Source organism: Salvelinus alpinus, chromosome 5, assembly GCF_045679555.1.
Source record: "Salvelinus alpinus chromosome 5, SLU_Salpinus.1, whole genome shotgun sequence".
NCBI classification, from domain to species: domain Eukaryota; kingdom Metazoa; phylum Chordata; class Actinopteri; order Salmoniformes; family Salmonidae; genus Salvelinus; species Salvelinus alpinus.
In genome coordinates this window covers 71067295-71093430 of record NC_092090.1, presented here as the reverse complement: position 1 = coordinate 71093430, position 26136 = coordinate 71067295, and the positions used below count along the sequence as shown (strand labels likewise).

General features: G+C 44.3%; 2 protein-coding genes across 2 annotated transcripts; both read left to right on the top strand.

Annotated features, from left to right (window-relative positions):
- The first annotated feature begins 5116 nt into the window (after positions 1 to 5116).
- fancg (FA complementation group G) lies at positions 5117 to 15209 on the top strand. The gene is made up of 13 exons (XM_071403003.1): positions 5117 to 5329; positions 10730 to 10829; positions 10990 to 11115; positions 11211 to 11386; positions 11636 to 11771; positions 11865 to 11995; positions 12080 to 12226; positions 12307 to 12464; positions 12586 to 12972; positions 13849 to 13889; positions 13990 to 14133; positions 14221 to 14335; positions 14631 to 15209. The coding sequence occupies exons 1-13, from the start codon at positions 5255 to 5257 to the stop codon at positions 14731 to 14733; spliced, it is 1839 nt and encodes a 612-aa protein (XP_071259104.1). The 5' UTR covers positions 5117 to 5254; the 3' UTR covers positions 14734 to 15209.
- Positions 15210 to 15676: 467 nt separating this feature from the next.
- Positions 15677 to 25804, top strand: LOC139576671 (transitional endoplasmic reticulum ATPase-like). Its single transcript, XM_071403002.1, has 17 exons — positions 15677 to 15858; positions 16886 to 16997; positions 17176 to 17348; positions 20642 to 20784; positions 20883 to 21013; positions 21235 to 21366; positions 21751 to 21853; positions 21995 to 22128; positions 22360 to 22495; positions 22602 to 22714; positions 23438 to 23602; positions 23732 to 23854; positions 23943 to 24155; positions 24297 to 24605; positions 24809 to 24964; positions 25066 to 25220; positions 25309 to 25804. The coding sequence occupies exons 1-17, from the start codon at positions 15842 to 15844 to the stop codon at positions 25412 to 25414; spliced, it is 2421 nt and encodes an 806-aa protein (XP_071259103.1). The 5' UTR covers positions 15677 to 15841; the 3' UTR covers positions 25415 to 25804.
- Positions 25805 to 26136: the final 332 nt, after the last annotated feature.

The window sequence follows — 26136 nt, the reverse complement described above, 5'->3', positions numbered from 1 at the left end:
TCTACAGTTACACTGGAATCTGCGTCAACAGTAACTTCAGGAAAATCCTCTGCAGTATCATCAAAAGCAGACTAACATTTCCTCAGTGAAAACAATGTCCTGAGCAAATGGCAAAATGGCTTCTTACCAAAATATCACACGGCAGACCACGTGTACACCTTGCAAACCCTAATTTACAAAACAAAAAAGCTATTCTAAAATCGATGTACACAAACAAGTGTGCAGTTAATATTGGCAATAAAGAGCCGTGGGGCGAGACAGGGATGCAGCTTGAGTCCCACCCTTTTCAACATATATATATATATACAGTATATATCAATTCATTGGTGAGGGAATTAGAACAGTCTGCATCACCCTGCCTCACCATACTAGACTCTGAAGTAAAATGTTTACTGTTTGCAAATGATATGGTGCTTCTGTCCCCAACCAAGGAGGGCCTACAGCACCACCTATATCTTCTGCACAGATTCTGTCAGACTTGGGCCCAGATGGTAAATCGCAGTAAGACAAAAATAATGGTGTTCCAAAAAAGTTCCACTTGCCAGGACAATAAATGCAAATTCTTTCTAGATACCGTTGCCATAGATTATACAAAGATGTATACCTACAGTTGAAGTCGGAAGTTTACATACACCTTAGCCAAATACATTTAAACTCAGTTTTTCACAATTCCTGACACTTAATCCTAGTAAAGATTCCCTGTTTTAGGTCAGTTAGGATCACCACTTTATTTTAAGAATGTGAAATGTCAGGATAATAGTAGAGAAAATGATTTATTTCAGCTTTTATTTCTTTCATCATATTCCCAGTGGGCCAGAAGTTTACATACTCAATTAGTATTTGGTAGCATTGCCTTTAAATTGTTTAACTTGGGTCAAACGTTTCGGGTAGCCTTCCACAAGCTTCCCACAATAGGTTGGGTGAATTTTGGCCCATTCCTTCTGACAGCGCTGGTGTAACTGAGTCAGGTTTGTAGGCCTCCTTGCTCGCACACACTTTTTCAGTTCTGCCCACAAATTTCCTATAGGATTGAGGACGGGGCTTTGTGATGGCCATTCTAATACCTTGACTTTGTTGTCCTTAAGCCATTTTGCCACAACTTTGGAAGTATGCTTGGGGTCATTGTCCATTTGGAAGACCCATTTGCGACCAAGCTTTAACTTCCTGACTGATGTCTTGAGATATTGCTTCAATATATCCACATCATTTTCTTTCCTCATGATGCCATCTATTTTGTGAAGTGCACCAGTCCCTCCTGCAGCAAAGCACCCCCACATCATGATGCTGCCACCCCCATGCTTCACGGTTGGGATGGTGTTCTTCGGCTTGCAAGCTTCTCCCTTTTTCCTCCAAACATAACGATGGTCATTATGGCCAAACAGTTCTATTTGTGTTTCATCAGACCAGAGGACATTTCTCCAAAAAGTATGATCTTTGTCCCCATTTTTATGGCGGTTTTTGAGCAGTAGCTTCTTCCTTGCTGAGCGTCCTTTCAGGTTATGTCGATATAGGACTCGTTTTACTGTGGATATAGATACTTTTGTGCCTGTTTCCTCCAGCATCTTCACGAGGTCCTTTGCTGTTGTTCTGGGATTGATTTGCACTTTTCGCACCAAAGTACGTTCATCTCTAGGAGACAGAACACGTCTCCTTCCTGAGCGGTATGACGGCTGCGTGGTCCCATGGTGTTTATACTTGCGTACTATTGTTTGTACAGATGAACGTGCTACCTTCAGGCGTTTGTAAATTGTTCCCAAGGATGAATCAGACTTGTGGAGGTCTACAATGTTTTTTCTGAGGTCTTGGCTGATTTATTTGGATTTTCCCATGATGTCAAGCAAAGAGGCACTGAGTTTGAAGGTAGGCCTACATCCACGGGTTCACCTCCAATTGAATCAAATTATGTCAATTAGCCTATCAGAAGCTTCTAAAGCCATTACATAACTTTCTGGAATTTTCCAAGCTGCTTAAAGCCACAGTCAACTTAGTGTATGTAATCTTCTGACCCACTGGAATTGTGATACAGTGAAATAATCTGTCTGTAAATAATTGTTGGAAAAAGTACTTGTGTCATACACAAAGTAGATGTCCTAACCGACTTGCCAAAACTATAGTTTGTTAACAAGAAATGTGTAGAGTGGTTGAAAAACTAGTTTAAATGACTCCAACCTAAGTGTATGTAAACTTCCGACTTCAACTGTACCTCTGCCTAAACATCAAAACCACAGGTAACTTCCACAAGGCTGCAAACGATCTAAGAAACTAGAAGGCTAGAAGGGCTTTCAATGCCATCAAAACGAACATAAAACTCTACATCCCAATTAGGATCTGTCTAAAAATACTTCAATCAGTTATAGAACCCGTTACTCTCTATGGTTGTGAGGTCTGGGGTCCACTCACCAACCAATAATTCCCAAAATGAGACACCCAATGGAGACTCTGCATGCAGAATTCTGCAAAAATATCCTTAATGTACAACGCAAAACCCCAAACAATGCATGCAGAGCAGAATTGGGACTATACTCGCTAATTATCAAAATCCAGAAAAACAATTCTGCAGCCACCTTAAGGGAAGTGATGCCCACACATTCCACCACAAAGCCCTCACTTACAGAGAGAGGAACCTAGCCAGCTGGTTCTTGGGCTCTGTTCACAAACAGACCTCACAGAGCCCCAGGACAGCAACACAATTAGAACCAACCAAATTATGAGAAAACAAAAGGATAACTATTTAACACACTGGAAAGAATAAACAAAAAAAAAGAGCAAACTGGAATACGATCTAGCCCTAAACAGAGAATACACAGTGGCAGAATACCTGACCAATGTGACAGACATCACTGACAACATGAATTGGTCCATTTACACAGACAGTGTGGTGAAACCAAATCAAATTTGATTTGTAACATGTGCCAAATACAATAGGTAGACCTTACAGTGAAATGCTTACTTATGAGCCCTTAACCAACAATGCTGTTTTAAGAAAAATACATTAAAAAAAAATAAAAAATGAAAGAGCAGCAGTAAACTAACAATAGTGAGGCTTTATACAGGGGGTACAGGTACAGAGTCAATGTGCAGGGGCACCGGTTAGTTGAGGTAATATGTACATGTAGGTAGAGTTATTAAAGTGACTATGCATAGATAATAAACAGAGAGTAGCAGCAGCATAAAAGGGGGGGGTAGCCATTTGATTAGATGTTCAGGAGTCTTATGGTTTGGTTTAGAAGCTGTTTAGAAGCCTCTTGGACATAGACTTGGCGCTTCGGTCCCGCTTGCCGTGCGGTAGCAGAGAGAACGGTCTATGATTAGGGTGGCTGGAGGCTTTGACAATTTTTAGGGCCTTCCTCTGACACCGCTTGGTCCTGGATGGCAGGAAGCTTGGCCCCAGTGATGTACTGGGCCTTACCGTCGGAGGCCGAGCAGTTGCCATACCAGGCAGTGATGCAACCAGTCAGGATGCTCTCGATGGTGTAGCTGTAGAACCTTTTGAGGATCTGAGAACCCATCCCAAATATTTTCAGTCTCCTGAGGGGGAATAGGTTTAGTCATGCCCTCTTCACGACTGTCTTGATGTGCTTGTACCAAGTTAGTTTGTTGGTGATGTGGAGAGCAAGGAACTTGAAACTCTCAGGAGGCAATATTAAAACAGCACAGGTTATAGCAACCTCATAATGGGTATAGGGAACATTTGAGTATCATGTAGTAGCCTAAACCTATTGATGTTACATTGAACTGGGTCAATGTAATAAAGCACCAGATGTCCCAGGAACGCCAAGAATATCATCAAGGACCTCAGCCACCCTACCCACGCCTGTTCCCCAGAAGACAGTGCAGGTGTGTCAAAACTGCGACCGAGAGACTGAAAAACAGCTTCTATTTCGAGGCCATCAGACTGGAAATTGTCACCATTAACTGGTCTCCGCCCAGTATCCTGCCCTGAACCTTAGTTACTGTTCTAGCCGGCTACCACCTGGTACTCTACCCTGCACCTTAGAGACTGCTGCCCTATGTACATAGTCATTGAACACTGGTCACTTTAATAATGTTTACATACAATTTTTTTATACTTCATATGTATATACTCTATTCTAGTCAAGGCTGATCTTATATACCATCACAGTGCTAGAGGTGTCACTACAGACCCTGGTTCGATTCCAGGCTGTATCACAACCGGCCGTGATTGGGAGTCTTATAGGGCGGCGCACAATTGGCTGAGCGTTGTCCGGGTTAGGCCGGGGTAGGCCGTCATTGTAAATAAGAATTTGTTCTTAACTGACTTGCCTAGTTAAATAAAGATTAAATAAAAATCGAATAAAAAAATATCTACTGCTGTACACATATTTTCTATTCATACTGTATACTGTCCATAGTCTTTATACACACAAATATATTTACAGTATATTCCGGACTCTGACATTGCTCGTTCTGACATTTGCACCTGCGATAACATCTGAAAAATATTATAATGAAACAGGCAGGGAGCAGGTCTCGAACCCTCGACCTTCGAGCCCGAGGTCCGGCGCGCTATCGACTGTGCCGCAAAAGCTCGCTCGCGCGGCAGAGTCGTTTTCCGCGCTTATAAACCCAGGGTCGTTACAATATGTGTAAAGTTGATTAAATTTTATTTGAACTGCACTTCCTTACCTCCTTTTAAAGTTATGGCCATATTAGAAACACATATTTCCCACAGATCCACAAAGAATTGTAAAACAAGTCAAACACTGATAAACTCCCATATGATGTTAGGCTAAATACTTCAATGTGCAATCACAGCAGCAAGATTTGTGACCCGTTGCCATGGAAACAGGGCAACCAGTGGAGTACGTACAACATTGGTAAATACAACCGTTATTATCTGTTTTGTTATCGTCCCCTACTGTTCACACTACAACTATTTGCACATTGTTAAAATCACTGTACATAGCTGATAACATTTGAGTGCAATGTTTACTGTACATTTGTATTTTTTTTTTTTACGTTGTTAGTTTATTCTCACTTTTGTTTTTTCCCACATGCTTTGGTAATGTAACATGTTTCACATGCCATTAAAGCCCCTTTGAATGGAATCGAGAGTGTTACCTGCTTTATCCAGTAGGCGGCGGTAGAGCAACATGGACGTACGTCGGACAGAACATTCTTCGCTGACAAATAGCTTCCTGTCTTTGACTCCAGAGAGGGAAAGTTCGAAACAACAACAAAGAAACATGAGCGGTTGTATTTTGAATGATTTGTAAAGGATTGTGTGACTACGATGTCTCACGTATCTGCTCCATGTTTGCTGGACAGATGGACTGAAGAAAATAACGCTGTCGTAGACAAGTGGAAGGTGAGCTACTATAGCTAGCTAGCTAGCTAGCCAACAAAAGAAGGGTCATGTCTAGATGGATCCAACATTTGTAAAACTTACGTCAAAAGTATACGCGATATATATATATTTTTTAAACGTTTTAGCTAAACCTAATCCTTTTCCTAATCTTAACCTAATTCTCAACCTGTCACGTAAATTCTCCTAAACTTTCTACAAATGATGGATCCCTTCTTGACCACAAATTGTTACCCTCAATCAGTTGAATTTCGGCAGTTAACGTTATACTGAACAAAAATATGAACGCAACATGTAAAGTGTTGGTTTAATGAGCTGAAACAAAAAGCTTATTTCTCAAAAATGTTGTGCACAAAGGTGTTTACATCCCTGTTAGTGAGCATTTCTCCTTTGCCAAGATAATCCATCCATCCACCTGACAGGTGTGGCATATCAAGAAGATGATTAAACAGCATAATCATTACACATGTGCACCTTGTGTTGGGGGCAATAAAAGGCCACTATAAAATGTGCAGTTTTGTCACAACACAATGCCATAGATGTTTTAATGGAGTGTGCAATTGGCATGCTGATTGCAGGAAGGTCCACCAGCGCTGTTGCCAGATAATTTCTCTACCATAAGCTGCCTCCAATGTAATTTTAGAGAATTTGGCAGTATGTCCAACTGGCCTCACAACCGCAGACCACGTGTAACCACGCCAGCCCAGGACTTCCACATCTGACTTCTTCACCAGCAGGATTGTCTGAGACCAGCTACCTGGACAGCTGATGACACTGGGTTTGCACAACCAAAGAATTTCTGAACAAACTGTCAGAAACCATCTCAGGGAAGCTCATCTGCATGCTCATCTGCATTTGCTTTCACATTCATTGCTATGTAAACATGTAAACATAGCAATGAATGTGAAAGCAAAGACTCAGACCACAAAATAGGTGAAGTAAACTGGCAAAAGAGTTGTCTTCATTCAAAGGCAAGGACAATGTGAATACAAAGAGAACAGTTATTTCAGGGTTTTTTTACCCCAGAGTTCACTTTAAAGAGGACTATATGAGAATACACCATTAGACATGAAGGAAAGGATCCAATATCTTTTTCCAACATTAACTCAATGCACTCTGGGTTTTTACAAAGTGCAGGACAAGCCATTCCATTAGCATGTGTTATCAGACAGCTAGCTCAATAATGGACTAAAGGAGCCTAATGTTACTCCTTAGTCCAGGGACCTTACATGTTCTGTTTAAAGGGAGAATTTGCTCTGGAAGCCAAAACAGCCAAATACTCCATTTAAACGTGAATCAATTCTCAATTGCGATACGGTTCTAGAAACATAAATCCCTCTACTTTAATATCACATCAAAACAATTTCACAAATGCAAAATATACACTTACTGTACACTGCTTTAACACAATTGCAACCGACAGTATTTTTCAGTGACAACACGTTTATGATTTCGGTCTTCCGTTTACACGCAAGTTCGGAGATGCAGATAGCTAATTCGCACAGGTAGTCCACTCTCTCATCAGTCTGTTTTCCATAAACAAGTGCTCATAACATGGAAATATGGCTGTGTGGGAACCCTAACACTTACCCTATAAAAGTGTGTATAAATAAAAACTCTCAATGAAATGAGAGAGAAGGGCCTTTTGCTTCCAAAACCGTACAGCAAGCGATGCGTGCTAATGTTCAGACCAAGCATCACGGCTCTTAAACTCCCAACTACAGAAAACGCCTTCGTCCAATGACTCGTGGAATGTAATAGATCTGAGAGTCATGATAACCCTTTATCAGACAGCTAGATATTTTCCTCATCAATGTACACAAAATACCCCAAAATGACAGTGAAAACAGGTTTTTAGAAAATGTATTTAAAAAGTACTAAGGGTCTGAATACTTATGTAAATGTGATATTTCAGTTTTTATTTTCAATAAATTTGCAACATTTCTAAACCTGTTTAATCAATTTTAGAATAAGGCTGTAACGTAACAAAATGTGGGATAAGTAAAGGGGTCTGAATACTTTCCCGAATGCACTGTGCCTATTTACATTTTGCATTTAGTTGAGACAATTATAATCAGAAGATAATATTAACATGTGAATGTTATTGGTAACACTAACTTCAGATTAAATAGTTATGTAATTAAATTGTACACCCAATGTAGGCTACTGTCCCTTTAAGGGTACAAAATCAATGCTAGCTCTATGTTGCGATTCTCAACAAATATTGTTGTCTTCTCACACTATTCAAGACCCATCATCAAATAAACAGTTTATGAAGCTCTCTCAGCCTGTAGGTCACATAATGCAAACAACTAGTTTGAACATCGTGTCGGTACAAAACTCCACATTTTTGCATTTCTGTTCACGCTAGACAATAGAGATTTAATATACAAAAACTGCACACGTTTTTCATCATCAACCAAGTTTCATCCAAACTTTTTATGCAAGTAAAGTACATGTCGGATAAAAAATGTCATGACAGGCCTGATGGAAACTTTTCAAATGTCGACAAAACCAAATACGCTAGACAAGGTGGAATCTTTTTGTCTGTAAAATGATTTATGCGAGAAATGTTGGTGGAAACGCTTTTATGAGCATATTGATATAATAACATCATATGGAAGTGAACTTGGAGTCACGCGATGACATGTCGTGTGGTCTAGGGCTGTCCCCGACTAAAAAAATCTTAGTAGACCGAGAGTCGTCTATTCTTTCAACCAATCGATTGTATTTTGCCATATGTAGACACACCCAAAGTTTTAATAAAATCAACTATATGTATGCTTCTGAGCTTGTCTGATGCATTTTGATAAAACATTATTTGTGTCTTCATTTAAGAGGGAGCCAGAGATCAATATAGCCTAACCAGAATAAAAATGTAAACTGTTCCTGACCACCGCAGATTCTGCCATTATGCTCCTGAAGTTGCCGGTAATGGGCTACGCCAGCGGTCGGCAACCTTTTCCATTTGGAGTGCCAATTTATCATACCATTTCCACTGATCTCCGTTCCAGTTATGATTTTCATATGCACATTTTCGTTAGTTTCATTTAATTTATAATAGTCTTATCTCAAGATCCATGTCATGTGGTTGATCCAAATTCTATCTAAATGAAAATGATACTTTTAACATTGTAACTTCTATTGTCATTGCCGATATGTAAAAATAGCCTACATTAAGCCAACAAATTAAAACATTGCAGCCTGCAGGTAGAAAATGTCCTGATAAAAATAATTATCCTATAAATCACATTGGCTAGGCATGAACCTGAAACATTGTATCAACTTGGTCCAGCCCAAAGCTCGTGCTAGCAACATTGTATAAATTATTCTGGGCCCTCAGTTTCCGTGCCAGTGAGCTCTGGACAGACACAGCTGTAGGCTATTTGCACAAGGGATAAGAAGTAATCAGAGAGGCATCGGCGCATGACATTTTTCCCTCTTTCATGTTGTGGTTGTCGAAAGCGAGAGAACTGAAAAGATTTTCAAATAGGCTACGTTGAGGAATTGTCATTATCAATGGATGTAAAAACACACTTAGTTTACTTGCTGTTAAAGGTGAAAAAAATGACTGAGATACTCCACAGTGGTGGTGAGTTAAAGGGCCTACATTTACGCGCAGGCCAGGTAGCCTAGGCCTACTTCTATGCATAAAAAGGTGCGTGTTCTCAAGATTGACAGTAGCGCTCCAAACAAAAGACAATTTAATAAATTGACCACTCGTAAATGGAATGAAATAAACCAAAACTTGTTGCAAACAACGTGTCCACAAGACTGTAATAATAGTATATTGAATGCATAGTTTTTATTTAACTAGGCAAGTCAGTTAGGAACAAATTATTATTTACAATGACGGCCTACCCCAGCCAAACCCTAACCCGGATGACGCTGTGCCAATTGAGCGACGCCCTATGGGACACTCAATCACAGCCAGTTGTGATACAGCCTGGAATCGAACCAGTGACTCCTCTACCACTGAGATGCAGTGCCTTAGACCGCTGCGCCACACGGGAGCCCATTTAAATGACAGTAACTGTAAATTAACGGTAAATGTACTACTGGTGATGTGATACTGGTGTGCCATCCTGCAGCCTCCACAATGGATTAGTCCACTCCGAGAAGTGTGAATCAGACAGGTTCCTCGTGTGCCATAAAAATATATATTTTTATATATATTTATTTGGGACTGCTAGACTAAAAAAACTTGGTCGACCAACAGCCTATCTACCAAACAATCGACCAGTCGACTAAATGGGGTCAGCCCTAGTGTGGTCCTCCCACAAAAACGTGTTGGGAATGCATGTGTTGGGAGCACAACATCTTCATGCTTGTGTGACAGTTTTCAATGTGGGTCCAAAGGGAAATAAAAGTATTATTCGTCTTTTTCGCCCCCGAAGGACACTGTCTACCAGTCGTCCCCGCCTCCCACTGACACAGCAGATGGGATGCAAGGGCGATACCTGTGGGGTTTATCGGCTGCTGACATCCAACTTTATTGTTCATTAACGGCCCCTACTGTACTAGAGTGCCCCGCCTCCCGACTATCCTAATTTAAAAAATGACCAAGTATAAAGATGTAGGAACGCCCCAAATTGCGGGCAGCAATTGCACCCTAATAATTTATTATGATTATTATTTATTAAGATGAATTTCACAGGTGAAAGTGCACAGCTTGGTGCTCCTTTCCAATAAATATTGATTGTCTTATTCTGGTGACATGATCGCTATTTTGTCCAAAATAATTTCATAATGTAGTGGGCTATACCAGTGGGCTATACCAGCTTGTATCTGCAAGCTGTTGGCTAGAGCGCACTTGCCAATACCAGAGGGGGCACACCTTATATAATGCAAACAGTAGAGTTGAACATTTGTGGAAAATCATTTAGCTTGTATTTCTATTCGATACATTGGAAATTAACCGTTAATGTCGTTTTTTTGTGCACTACGGCATCACGCACAGTCTTTTCTCCGCAACAAGTCAATTTGATGGAAACCCATCTCTGGTAGGAAAATGCCATATTGTTTTTATGCAAATTTTTTTTCTGTTCACATGAAATTCTGTCTCCAAATGGATGGTGGCACCAATGTGAGGGGATTTGGCAGGGGAAACAGTGTTGCAGTAGCCTATTGTGTGGTGTGGGAATAATAACATGCAAACCTGGAGAGGTTGGTGTTCACATTGCCTTGAAAAAGGAAACAGCACCGTGGAATTCAAGTGTACCAAACTCAGACCACTTCTCGATATGGTCTCGGTTCAGTTCGCTACAGGGCTCTTTTCTAAGGGTCTTGAGTTCCTTTGGAGCATTAACACTGAACAGAAAATTAAGCGAACAGCTCTGAGTTCACAAAAATTGTCTGAAAGGGACCAAGTGTGAAAACACCCTAACAAACGTGTATTTTCAGCAACATCGTGACAGAGGAGACGCAGTAACTCGGGAACAGGGTCTGACACTACTGAAATGGTGCTACGTGGAGAGTCACAAACTACTACAGAAAATACAAGGTGCAATATCTAAGATGGTATTTAATTTAAGCTAGCACCCCCAAAACAGTCATACAGATAAGTCTCCCCTCCTCATCCCCCCCCTCCTCTCTCCATCCACCCCACCTTCCCTCACCTCCGCTCCATCCCTTTCTGCCCCCTCACCTCCCTTCCCCTCCAGGTGTACTTGCGGTGCCGGCCCATATCCAGTTGGAGTTGACAGTGGTGTATAACTGCTGTCTGTTCTCCTTCAGTCAGACACAACTCACTGAGGCAGAGCATCTCCTCACACACAGCCTGGAGAGAGGTACGAAACACACACTCACACAGGTAGGAAACACACACATCTATCTTTGCCCTCTTCCCCCATCTCTCTCACCTCACCCCCTATACTTTGTGCAGCTCTAGGTGCTGTTGGTTGTGATCGTCCACCTCCCAACCCCCCAGTGTTCTGGTGTATGGTTCTAAAGTCCCTGGGTTCCACACCTTCCCTGCGCTCCTGTACTCTGCAGCTGCTCTGTCTGCACTGGGCTCTCTGGCTGTCTACCTGGAGACTGGGGCACATACAGGAGCTGCAGGTAGTGTGTGTGTGTGTGTGTGTGTGTGTGTGTGTGTGTGTGTGTGTGTGTGTGTGTGTGTGTGTGTGTGTGTGTGTGTGTGTGAAACCAACTTGTTATTGGATTTCTCTGTGTGTAAAACACTAGGATTGGCGTATTAGGTCATGATGAAGTAATCAGAAATTAGGTCTTGAAACAATAGTTTTTTACCGTTACACACTGACATCACATCACAAATATTCATGTTTTTCTGGTTCCCTCTGTCTGCAGGAAGAGCTGCGATCTCTCTCTGAGGGACTGGGGGCAGGAGAGGTGACTGTGGAGAGGAGTGCAGTCAGGCCAGCGGTGCTAGTGCATCCCAGGGATCTAAAAGACCTCCTTCTCATCTGCACTGTCATCGCTCAAGGTCTGAACCATTGAGCTCCCCATGCTGGTTAGTTTAACCCTTACCTGTCCAAGGTCAGAGAGGTTTAACCCTTACCTGTCCTTACCTTTGCAGGTGCTGAGCTGCTGTGTGAGGGGCGGTGTTCAGAGGCCCTGACTGTTCTTCAGAGAGACTCCTCCCCATTGGCCCCCAGAGAACTGCTGGCCCAGATACACACACTCACAGGCCTCTGCCTCAGCCGCACGGTAAAAACACACACACCTCACAAGCCCTTCAGACGCATGGTGAGAGAGAGAGAGTGATGACCACTGAGATGTGTTTATGTGCAGGGTCGTCCACACAGTGCTATGCAGTGTTATAGGAAGGCGTTGGAGACGGACGTGAGGTGTGTGTGTGCGCTGCACCAGAGCATCCTGGTCTACAGGCAGCTGGGAAACACACAAGCAGAGATCCAGGCTCTACGTCTGCTACACTCAGTGAGTGACACACACAGATTAAAGGCATCTGTCTGAGGCAGTAGTTGACTGAGATGTGATGGGTTTTGTGTCTGTGCCAGGTTCTGATGATGCCACCTGCCACCCAGCCTGCTGTGGCCCCACCTATCATCTGTCCCGCCTCTCTGCTCCCTGGCCAATCCCTATCCAGCCTGCTTTCTGTCCCCTCCCCCCTCAGCGTACTACACAGTCTGGCTCAGAAGTGTGTGCTCCACGGAAGGCAAGTTCCCAGATAGTCAACATACCTCCTAGGAACTTCTTCAGATTTGAGAGGGTTGAATTTGTACCACTGTTGTTTATCTTGTAGTGTGCTATCCTATGGTTGTGTGTTTGTGTTGTAGTGTGTCAGAGGGTGTAGAGCACTACTTGGACCTCCTAGCTGCTCTTCAGTCAGACCACCAGCTGTCTCAGGGGTTCTCTGAGGCCCCTTCCCTCCCCAGGTTACCTGAGCTCTACCTGGAGGCTGGCTCCTCCCTGTTGACGGCCCAGCGGCCTGCAGACTGCCTGGCACTTTGTGATGAAGTCATCAGTACGACTCTGGAGCTGCTCCCAGAGAGGCTGTTGCTGGAGGAGCCCATGGAGGCGTCTGTGCCTGGGTCTCCAGACAAGCTGGGGTTAGGCCAGGACCGGCTGGGTGTGGTGCTGTGGTCTGGGGCTGCCTACCTTCTCCAGGCCCACTGCTACTCCCACCTCAAGGACTGGAAGCAGGCTGTCACCCACTACACCAGGTGAGCCTCATATCGCATCACACTTCACCCACTGTGCCAGGTGAGCCTCATATCGCATCACACTTCACCCACTGCGCCAGGGGAGTCTCATATCGCATCACACTTCACCCACTGCGCCAGGGGAGTCTCATATCGCATCACACTTCACCCACTGCGCCAGGGGAGTCTCATATCGCATCACACTTCACCCACTGCGCCAGGGGAGTCTCATATCGCATCACACTTCACACACTGCGCCAGGGGAGTCTCATATCGCATCACACTTCACACACTGCGCCAGGGGAGTCTCATATCGCATCACACTTCACACACTGCGCCAGGGGAGTCTCATATCGCATCACACTTCACACACTGCGCCAGGGGAGTCTCATATCGCATCACACTTCACACACTGCACCAGGGGAGTCTCATATTGCATCACACTTCACACACTGCGCCAGGGGAGTCTCATATCGCATCACACTTCACCCACTGCGCCAGGTGAGTCTCATATCGCATCACACTTCACCCACTGCGCCAGGTGAGTCTCATATCGCATCACACTTCACCCACTGCGCCAGGTGAGTCTCATATCGCATCACACTTCACCCACTGCGCCAGGTGAGTCTCATATCGCATCACACTTCACCCACTGCGCCAGGTGAGTCTCATATCGCATCACACTTCACCCACTGCGCCAGGTGAGTCTCATATCACATCACACTGCACCAGGTGAAGCACACATCGCATCACATCAAAACATAGAAGTTCCCATTAGACTGGTCGGATTACCGACTCCACCAGGTGAGCATCAGTCCTTACACCTGAGTGCTGAAACTGTGTCTTCTAGTTCTGAGGGAGTGTGTTCCAGTTCTGAAGGAGTGTGTGTTGTTTCAGGTGCATCAACCTGCTGATGAAGGTGTGTGTTAAACAGAAAGGTGAGTATTCAGACTGGCCACTTGGACATGTATCAATTGATGTATGTATGTTTGTTGATTTGTGTATCTGGAGGTTGTCTTGACATGTGTTGTGTTGCAGGCTGTGTGAAGCTGGAGCTAGGTGTTAGGACCCTGCAGAGGCTGAAAGGGCTGGCTCTGGCAGGGAGAGGAATCAGCTTCACACACAGAGACCAGAAGAGGGAATCCCTGAGAGACCTACAGCTCAGCCTGCAGGCTGCACCAGGCAACTACAGGGTTAAATTGTCTTTATGTAGACTAGTATCTAGTAAGTAATACATGATTGTAATCCAGCCCCTGGGTGTGCATACAGGGTGTGCGAGCGCTGGGCTGTGGCTGACTGAGGTGCTGTGGAGGCTGGGAAGGAGACAGGAGGCTGCAGCCTTTTGGGAGAAGACTCAGAGCTCCAGCACAGCTTCATCATTAGAGTAAGATGACATCAGTTGTCAATGGTTCACTACAATTGATCACCTGGATTTACTCGCAATACATTTACATTTACATTTAAGTCATTTAGCAGACGCTCTTATCCAGAGCGACTTACAAATTGGTGCATTCACCTTATGATATCCAGTGGAACAACCACTTTACAATAGTGCATCTAACTCTATACAAATGGGAAAACATGTTCGAAAAATATTGTTTTGAGTATAAAATTGAGAGTTATAGGTGTCATTTGAGACACATCCTAATGCTCTGTTTGTCTGCGTTCTCTCCTTCCAGAGGTGTTCCCCTGTACCTGCTGGACCCCCAGACTGGCCCCTCCCTGGACCTCACTGACCTCCGACGCAGAGTGGAGGAGTTCATCAACACTCGGCACAGCTAGTCTCCAGAAACACTGGCGTGTCCACATAGGCTCTGGGATGTCCTCATAAGGCTTAGTAAGCCCTGTACCTGGGACAAGCTGGTTTTACCCACCCAACATAGTGTGAGGTTCATATCCTGGCTGAAATGGAGTTCCAATTAAGTGGAGTTTGAACACTATTAACCTCTGAAGCCCAGTCAAGATTTTGGAGGATGGCCACTCGAGACTAGAACTCTGTAGACCAACTGTGAGCCGTAGCCTTACTGCTTGGTGAGGCAGTTGCCTGTCCTGTTCATCATACAGAAGGAACAGGACAGGCAACTCTTTGGGAATGCCACAGTGCTCTGTCTGAGTGACTTATGTAATAATGTGTCAGTAGTACATTATTGTGATATGACAAATATGATACGGTGTAACCTTATTTCTGTAAATATGTAATATTTTTGTTTGAAATTATTTTTTATTTACTCAGCACCATAAAGAGTGTGGTTTATCTCTTCTGTGTCGATTATTGTTTTAATGAATGTTTAGTGTGGGAGATTTGGAGCTAGCAAGCTCCTGTTACTGGTAAAAACAACTGTCTCTCTGTTTTGCTATTAGGTTGAACTTGTGCTATAAGGTTAGCTCGAGAGAGATAATGTTATAAAATAACACAGTGATTATATACAGTCAGCGTGATATGGAGGATTGCACTTATTTTACGCCCCAACAAACCAAGGCAGAGTCGAGATATGGACCAGAGAATGGACCGATAATGCCACTAAGCCGGTTTCAATAAATCGAGTGCATCTGCCATGTCGCCATAACCTCAACGCGGTGCACTCTGATTGGAACATAGCAGTTTAATGACAGGCGCGTTAGCCAATGCGTCTGAGCACATGGACGTCGCCCACTAACTGTCTGTGAATCCAATTGGTCAAAAGTGTCACAATGTTCTAGAAATGTTAAAACGGCCTATGTGATTGGGTTCTCGAATGTAGTAGGTTTGTCTCGTTATGCATCGATTTGAGAGCTCGAGTCCACAACAGTAGCAATTGGAACTGAAGAGAACGGTGTGAAGTTACTTTGCCAGTGACGCTTCACAAATAGCGAGCTACTTTTTATTTATACATACTATTTCAGTAGGACCATGGCCTCGGGGGGAGAGTAAGTAGAAATGTGTTACCAGTTGGCTAACTACCGTTAGCTAAACAGCCAACACATCTAGAAAAGTATATTTTCACAAGCGTTTTACTAAACTCGAGTATTATACCTCAGCTAAGGTTAGCTAGCTAGTTAGCGTATATGTCATGCCCTACTAACGTTACGAATTAACTTGGCTAGCTAACTAACGTATGAGTTAATGTAAAGTGTAATTGGGACCAGTTATTGGAATGACCCAAACTACTATTAGTGATTGACAAACATTTGTAGGTAGGCAGTTAACGTTAGCTTGACAAAGCGTAACTTAACTAGCTAAGTTGGCTGGGCCTACCGGCACATTTTACTAACTATGTAAGCTAACTAGCCTGTGACACGCTGGCCTTCAGGCTTGACAAGCTCATCCAAAGACCATGATGATAAATTAGAGGCAGGAAATGTCTAAGTTACTGCAAACTCAATTCGTTAAAAGTTACTAGTTAGCCAACTCGCTAGCTACCTAACGTTAGGTAACGTAAGTGGCTAGCTAACTCAAAGCTGGGTGAAAATGTCGGCCTTGTCACTGGCTTAGCTAACATACTAGCCTAACGTTACCAGCCTAGCTAACTAAAAAAACGGTTAATGTTATGATGGTTTAGGTAATTTAGGAGTATGGCATATTGCGAAAATGTAAACTAGATATCTAGCTAATGCAATAAGGTTTATATACCGAACTAGCTAACGTTAGCTACATCAATGTTTTAGTAGCCGTAGCTCGGGATCCCAAAAGTTGTCCTTTTGCTGTGTCATCTGCTCACTGCTGCTGAGCTAACGGTAGCTAGTTAGCCAACATTTGCTAGCTGGCGATGAATTAACAGTATTTATGCCGAGCTATCTAACATTAGCATAGTTGAATAGCTGACTACGAAAATTATGTTTCTAAATCAATAATCTGAATAAGACAAGGACTGAATGTGTATGGAGTAACAACTGCGAATTATCTGACGGTCAGCTTTGAGTTTTAATTTGTCGCTTTTGTTTCTGTTTGAACTAGATCCAAAAATGATGACCTTTCCACTGCGATTCTGAAGCAGAAGACCAGACCAAACAGATTGATTGTCGATGAATCCATCAATGAGGACAACAGTGTGGTCTCTCTCTCTCAGGTAGGCCTAAAATACAGGTCATTGGGTGGATTTGTGTTCACGTTTAGAATCCCAGAATGTGATTGTTTTATTTTGTGTTATTTTGGTACACTGCTGCTTGTATGGAAAAGATCTGGTCCTGCTGTCTACGTATTCAGTACACTTAGTAAAATTCATGTCATTCGTGCTCTGTTTTTAGGCAAAGATGGATGAGCTGCAGCTGTTCCGTGGCGACACAGTGCTGATGAAGGGGAAGAAGCGCAGGGAGTCTGTGTGTATTGTCCTGTCTGACGACACCTGCTCTGATGAGAAGGTCCGCATGAACCGTGTGGTCCGCAACAATCTCCGTGTCCGTCTGGGGGATGTCATCAGGTACACACACACACACACACACACAACTGTATATTAACTGGATGGCGCCGATAGATGGCAGCTTCGCTTCAAGTCCTTAGGAAACTGCATTTAAAAAATAAAATAAAAATTGTATTTCTTAAATTGTTAGCCCAGAAAACCACCTTAAGTGTTATTACATACAGACGGGAATAACTATTGGATATCAGAGAGACGTCAACTTACCAGCACTACGACCAGGAATACGACTTTCCCAAAGCGGATCCTTTGTTTTCACCTGCCAGGGCATTTGAACTGATTCGAGGCTTACCAAAACAACGCTGTCGGAGGAGATGGTGCCGGAGTGGTCTTCTAGTGAAGCTTCTGATGCGCGCACACCACCCATAGCTTCCGAGTATATTACTCGCTAATGTCCAGTCCCTAGTTAACAAGTTGCCGAAATTAGGGCAAGAGTAGCTTTCCAAAGAGGGATCCGGGATGGTAACCTACTGTTTCGCGGAGACATGGCTAGCTGGGTACTTGCTGTCGGAGTCCTTACAGCCAACGGGATTTTCAGTGCATCGTACAAACGTCTCTGGTAAGAAGGGTGGGGGTGTATGTTTCATGATTAACGACTCATGGTGTAATTGTAACAACATAGAAGCGCTCAAGTCCTTTTGTTGACCTGACCTAGAATTTCTCACAATCAAATGCCGACCGTATTATCTCCCAAGAGAACTCTCCTCGGTTGTCGTCACAGCTGTGTATATCCCCCCACAAGCGGCTACCAAGACGGCCATCAAGGAACTTCACTGGGCTTTATGCAAACTGGAAACCATATATCCTGAGGCTACATTTGTTGTAGCTGGGGATTAGAACAAAGCTAATCTGAGAACAAGGTTACCTAAATTCTATCAGCACATCGATTGCAGTACAAGAGAAACACACTCGACCACTGCTACTCTAACTTCCGCGATGCATACAAGGCCCTCCCCCCGCTCTCCTTTTGGCAAATCTGACCATTACTCCATATTATAACGAAACTAAAACAGGAAGCGCATGTGCTTATTTCTCTCCAATGCTGGTCTGACCAATCGGATTCCACGCTCCAAGATTGCTTCAATCACGTGGACTGGGATATGTTCCGGGTAGCTTCAGACAATAACATTGACATATACGCTGACTCGTGAGCGAGTTTTTATAATGAAGTGTATGGGAGATGTTGTACCCACTGTGACTATTAAAACCTTCCCTAACCAGAAACTTTTGCAGCATTTGCGCAAAACTGAAAGCATGTACGACTGCATTTAATCATGGCAAGGCGACTGGAAACATGACCGAATACAGTGTAATTATTCCCTCCGTAAGGCAATCAAACAAGCAATTCAACTGCTCAAACACGAGATGTATGTGACAGGGTCTACAGACAATCAAGGATTACAAAAAGAAAACCAGCCCCATCACGGACATCGACGTCTTGCTCCCAGACAAATTTAAACAGCTTTGAGGACAATACAGTGCCACGACACGGCTCGCTACCACAGACTGTGGGCTCTCCTTTTCTGTGGCTGACGTGAGTAAAACATTTAAAGGTGTTAACCCTCGCAAGGCTGCCGGCCCAGACGGCATCTCTAGCCGCGTCCTCAGAGCATGCGCAGACTGGCTGGCGTGTTTACGGACATATTCAATCAATCCCAGTCTGCTGTCTCCACATGCTTCAAGATGGCCACCATTGATCCTGTTCCCAAGAAAGCTAAGGTAACTAAACTAAATGACTATCGCCCCGTACCACTCACTTCTGTCATCATGAAGTGCTTTGAGAGACTTGTCAAGGATCATATCACCGCCACCCTACCTGTCACCCTAGACCCACTCCAGTTTGCTTAGTGCCCCAATAGGTCCACAGACGATGCAATCGCCATCACACTGCACACTGCCCTATCCCATCTGAACAAGAGGAATATGTAAGAATGCTGTTCATTGACTACAGCTCAGCATTCAACACCATAGTACCCTCAACTCATCATTAAGCACCCTGGGTCTCGACCCTGCCCTGTGCAACTGGGTCCTGGACGAGGCGCCCCCAGGTGGTCAAGGTAGGAAACAACGTCTCCACTCCGCTGATGCTCAACACTGGGGCCCCACAAGGATTTGTTCTCAGCTCTCTCCTGTTCACCCACGACTGCGTGGCCATGCACGCCTCCAACTCAATCAAGTTTGCAGACGACACCAGGGTGTTGTGTTAGGCTTGATTACCAACAACAACGAGACAGCCTACAGGGAGGAGGTGAGGGCCCTCGGTGTGGTGTCAGGAAAATAACCTCTGTCAATGTCAGCAAAACAAAAGAGATTGTGGATTTTAGGAAACAGCAGAGCGAGCACCCCACTATCCACATCGACGGGACAGCATTGAAGGTGGACAGTCTTAAGTTCCTCGGTGTACACTGACAAACTGAAACGGTCCACACACACACCGACAGTGTGGTGAAGGCGCAACAACACCTCTTCAACCTCAGGAGGGTGAAAAAAAATATGGGTTGTCACCGAAAACCCTCACAAACTTTTACAGGTACACAATTGAGAGCATCCTGTCGGGCTGTATCACCGCCTGGTACGCCAACTGCACCGCCCTCAACCGCAGGGCTTTCCAGAGGGTGGTGCAGTCTGCACAACACATCACCGGGGGCAAACTACCTGCCCTTCAGGACACCTACAACATCTGATGTCACAGGAAGGCAAAAAAATCAAGGACAATAATCACCCGAGCCACTACCTGTTTACCCTGCTTCCATCCAGAAGGAGAGGTCAGTACAGGTGCATCAGAGCTGGGACAGAGAGAGAGAAGCTGTTTTTCAATCTGAAGGCCATCAGACAGTGAAACGGTCACCACTAGGCCAGAGGTGGCTGCCTACCTACAGACTTGATATCATTGGCCATAAATGGGACACTAGTCCCTATCATTAATAAATGGGACACTAGTCCACTTTAATAATGCCACTTTTAAGAATGTTTACATATCTCGTATATGTATATACTGTCCTTCACGATCTATTGGGTCTTAGCCGCTCTGTTGCTGCTCATCCATATGTAATACTTATATATTCTCATTCCTTTACTAGATTGTGTGTTAGGTTTTGTTCATTATTAGGTTTTGTTGTAGAATTGTTAGATATTACCTGTTAAATACTGCTGCACTGTCGGATCTAGAAGCATAAGCATTTCGCTACACTCGCAATAACATCTGCTAATCTTGTGTATGTGACCTATACGATTTGATATATAAATAATATTCCCAAAGCAAATTAAGATGAGTGTTTCTCTTTCTCCTGCTACAGTATCCAGCCATGTCCTGATGTAAAGTATGGGAAGAGGATTCATGTTCTGCCTATTGATGACACAGTCGAGGGGATCACTGGCAACCTGTTTGAGGTCTACCTCAAACCCTACTTCCTAGAGGCCTACAGGCCCATCCGCAAGGGTCAGTACACACACCTGTTAACAATCATTTTGTTTCCAAAGTGAGACTGAACAATAGAATTTGTACTGTATTTAATTATGTGATGTCATTGTGTGTAGGTGATATCTTCCTGGTTCGGGGGGGTATGCGTGCGGTGGAGTTCAAGGTGGTAGAGACCGACCCCAACCCCTACTGCATCGTCGCCCCAGATACAGTCATCCACTGCGAGGGAGAGCCTATCAGGAGAGAGGTTGGTCACAACCTACACCATCACTTGTGGGCAGAGCACTCTTCATTTAGCCTATGGAAATGTAGGAGCTGTGCTTGCTTTCCCGAAGTCCACAGCAACGGGGTGGGGGTGTTATCGATATTGAATCGTGACCTATGTATCCTGAAGTCCCTGCCAATACCCGGCAAACGGTAAGCAAACCTACCCTCAGACTTACTTCTGTGCGTTTCCTGTGTTTGTAGGATGAGGAGGAGTCCCTGAATGAGGTGGGCTATGATGATATCGGAGGAGTGAGGAAGCAGCTGGCTCAGATCAAGGAGATGGTTGAGCTCCCTCTCAGACACCCTGCACTGTTCAAGGCTATAGGAGTCAAGGTAAAACACAGAGAGCTCCTATCTTCTAGGTCAGGTGTATTCAACTCTTACCCTATGAGGTCTGGAGCCTGCTGGTTTTCGGTTCTACCCGATAATTAATTCCACTCACCTGGTGTCCAAAGTCTAAATCAGTCTCTGATTAGAGGGGAACAATGAATTAAAGCAGTGGATCTGGCTTTGAGGTCCAACATTTAGTTTGAAGGTTCTAGGCCTTCTGTCAGCCTCTACACACTTTCTTGATTAGTAGAGTTTAAACGCATGCTTTCTTGACTTTTAAAGTCAATGATTTCAGTTGGCATAAGCATAGGAAACATTTTGTTGTATTGGAAATGTCCCCTGTCGTCAACACTAAGGAGATTGACATGTACCTCCACTCTCCTCCAGCCCCCCCGTGGTATCCTGCTGTACGGACCTCCCGGTACAGGAAAGACCCTGATTGCCAGAGCTGTCGCTAACGAGACCGGTGCCTTCTTCTTCCTCATCAACGGTGAGATGCTAAACCTTACCCGGTCCCTGTTGGAGGATCACTGTCCGTGATATCACTATTCTTTTGTCATTTTGTGGTAGCTGTTTTGATTTTGCTCAGTATGACCTCTCTTGGTCTGTGTGCCGGGCCGTGTGTGCGTAGGTCCTGAGATTATGAGTAAGCTGGCTGGAGAGAGTGAGAGCAACCTGAGGAAGGCCTTTGAGGAGGCTGAGAAGAACTCCCCTGCCATCATCTTCATTGATGAACTGGATGCTATCGCTCCCAAGAGAGAGAAGGTGAGAGGGAATGGGTATTAATGGTGTATATTGGTTGATGTGCAGAAGAGCTAATCAAAATGGAATACAAAGGAACCTGAAATCCCCTTTAAAGGACAATAATAGGTCACCCAACAATGACACTTTAATAAAGACCAAGTGTAGCAGCTATGAATGGTGATCTGAAATTTTCTGTAGACCAACTGTTAGATGGAGAGACATTTCATGCTGTTATGTTGACTGTGTTTGTAGACTCATGGGGAAGTGGAGAGGCGTATCGTGTCTCAGCTGCTGACCCTGATGGACGGGCTGAAGCAGAGAGCTCATGTCATCGTCATGGCAGCCACCAACAGACCAAACAGCATAGATGCTGCGCTTAGAAGATTTGGTACGTATACACACTATCTGTTGGATACAGGGTGTTATTGATGTTTTATTGTGCAGGTGTTGTGTATTGGTTTTCCCAATGCTATAACGTGTGTGTGTGTGTCCAGGGCGTTTTGACAAGGAGGTGGACATTGGTATCCCCGATGCTACAGGCAGACTGGAGATCCTGCAGATCCACACCAAGAACATGAAACTGAATGATGATGTTGACCTTGAGCAGGTGTGTGCTGACTCTTTGGGTGTTTCTCATATGCCTAGGGCTGGGTGATATGGGCCAAATATCATATCACTGTATTTCTCTAATTTCTGACGGTATTTGATGTTTCCGAATAATCGTTAGAAAATGTATGCTTTGTGTAGTTCATGGCAACAAATGAATTCTAAGTAGTTTTAATGGGTTTTCTCCTTTTCTGTTTGCTTTATACCGTTCAACCAAATATAGAGGCCAAACTGACAGTATTATGGTTTGTACAACTTTGCATATGATACTCGACCAATGGGTGTCCATTTGCATTATTGATCAATTCCAGCATTTTCGTAATTTATTTAATGCACTGATTTATCATTGTGTCATTTCTTTTGTCTTAGAAATACTCTTTCTTATTTTCGCCACTAGGGGTAGTCGGACGATTTCTGGGGATCTGTTTGGCAAGCTAGAAAGTTTGCTAGCAGTTCTCAGCATTTAGCAGTTTCTTACTGCCGATTTAAAAAAATGTATGATTACCATAATCTTCTAAACATTACTGAACAACTTTAATGTAACAACTATAACGGTATTTTTGTGTTGGAGAAAGTAAAAATCCAAACCGGTCCGTGAATGAATACCAGTATTATTTTTACTGTTTACTGCCCAGCCCTGCATTTGCCAAACCCATTTAACTGTCAGCATTGTGTTCTGAGGGGCTCCTGCATGTGTTAACTCCCTCTGTCTTTCTTTGTATAGGTGGCTAATGAGACCCACGGCCACGTGGGTGCTGATCTGGCTGCCCTGTGCTCAGAGGCTGCTCTCCAGGCCATCAGGAAGAAGATGGACCTCATCGACCTGGAGGACGAGACCATCGATGCGGAGGTCATGAACTCCCTTGCCGTTACCATGGACGACTTTAGGGTAAGAAACACTCTACCAAGTGTAAACTACGTAGGGTAGACTACACACAAATCACAATCCTGCATATAATAACTATACATCTACCTGTTGTGTTTTTATATATATATTAAACGTGGGTATTTGTTTCAGTGGGCTTTGAGCCAGAGTAACCCATCAGCTCTGAGGGAGACAGTGGTGGAGGTTCCTAACATCACCTGGGGGGACATCGGAGGACTGGAAGACGTCAAGCGGGAGCTGCAGGAGCTGGTGCAGGTAAGGCGTGTGCACATAGTTTAACCTTACACGTTGTCATACCTAATTACACATTATCATACCTAATTACTTCTTATTTTCCCTGTAGTACCCAGTGGAGCACCCAGATAAGTTCCTGAAGTTCGGTATGACCCCTTCAAAGGGAGTGTTGTTCTACGGGCCTCCGGGTTGCGGTAAGACCCTGCTGGCCAAGGCCATTGCCAACGAGTGCCAGGCTAACTTCATCTCCATTAAAGGACCTGAGCTTCTCACCATGTGGTTTGGAGAGTCAGAGGCTAACGTCAGGGAGATCTTTGACAAGGTATGACATAGTGACTCACCAACAATAAGTGAACATTTTGTATTAGTGCACTATAGTAGATTCTAAATCAACATGGAGAAAAACTGGGGTGTTAGCATTGAACACTGCGGTTCAATCTCCTGTGTGTTTCTCTGTGTGCAGGCTCGCCAGGCAGCCCCATGTGTGTTGTTCTTTGACGAGTTGGACTCCATAGCGAAGGCCCGTGGCGGTAATGTGGGAGACGGTGGCGGAGCGGCCGACCGTGTCATCAACCAGATCCTGACTGAGATGGACGGCATGTCCAGCAAGAAGAACGTCTTCATCATTGGCGCCACCAATCGCCCTGACATCATCGACCCTGCCATCCTCCGACCCGGTCGTCTGGACCAGCTCATTTACATCCCTTTGCCTGACGAGAAGAGCAGGATCAATATTCTCAAGGCTAACCTCCGGAAGAGCCCCATTAGCAAGGTAAAACACAGTTCCCCAACAGTCCACCCTTCTATGCCTGTCATCATGCCAATGTAGTATAAGGGCTGATGATGCCGTTATAATATAAATGTAACAAGATTTAGTGGCTCACACCAATCTGTAAGATGTTTCAGGTGCTATAGATCTGTCATATATCCTTGAAGATGATTGGTTAAACCCGGTCTCTTCCGTCTGTCCTGTAGGATGTTGATCTGGACTTCCTGGCTAAGATGACCAATGGTTTCTCGGGTGCTGACCTTACAGAGATCTGCCAGCGGGCCTGTAAGCTGGCTATCAGAGAGTGCATTGAGAACGAGATTCGCCGGGAGAGGGAGAGGCAGACCAACCCCTCTGCTATGGTCAGCTCACAGCTCGCTCACACACCTCACTTGCTCACTTAATGTTTCTCTCCCTATGTCTACTTTTCTCTTTTTCAATTAACCTTTCTCCTCGTCTCCAGGAGGTGGAGGAAGACGACCCTGTGCCTGAGATCAGGAAGGACCACTTTGAGGAGGCCATGCGATTCGCCCGCCGCTCCGTCAGTGACAATGACATCCGCAAATACGAGATGTTTGCCCAGACACTGCAGCAGAGCCGAGGATTTGGCAGCTTCAGGTACGGGTATGACTGCGACTGCGGGGTGGGGTCGGTGGTGTGTTTTTTTTTAAATATTTTTTTTAATGGTGAATATTGTCTCTCCCAGGTTCCCCTCCAATGCTGCAGGGGGCAGCGGTCCCAGCCAGGGTACTGGGGGCACTGCTGGGGGGCCCGTGTTTAACGAGGATAATGATGATGACCTGTATGGATAGATGGACGGATGGATGGTGCCACATGGTGGCCAGCTCTGTTATCATACCTGTACAAACACTCAAACCCAATTGACCATTTTTAGGACTCTGTGCTTCTTTCATGTGTTTCTTTTTGTATGATTCCTCTCTGGTGGAGAAAACATGTAGCTGCCTGGTTTGATCTGGAAGGTGGGCAGTGGATAGAGGTGATTGGTTGATGGGGGTGGGGGGGCTTGAGTGGCCTCATTCTGAGTTTATTACAATCCCATGTGACTGGTTTTAGTTGTGGGATTCTATGCGATACTATAAAAGGGGATTAAAGAATAGCTAATGACTTAATTTTTTTATGAGTAGTAGCATATAATGTATGACAAGTTTGAAAATGTTGAATAAAATCTCACGAAATGACAATGTTTGACGTTATTGATGTCTGTCTGTTCCAATTCCTTGTTTGACACCAGGTTCACCATAACAAAGTTGTCTAACCAGGTTCTCATTCCTTTAGATGGGATGTCAGAGGTCTGACCTATTGTGGGACCGGGTATTGAACCCAGGACATCTGCATGCTTTAGGACCGTGTTAGCCCACTGTGCTAAAAAGCCTCTTTGCTCTGGTCGCTAACCTGAGCCCTTAGGTCTTCAGGGTTAGTTATAACACAAGCTTGTTCAGAAAGAGTGTTAACCCTAGTGTCCTTCCAAACCTGGTCACTATACCACCATGACAACATTGCGTTAAATACCTGT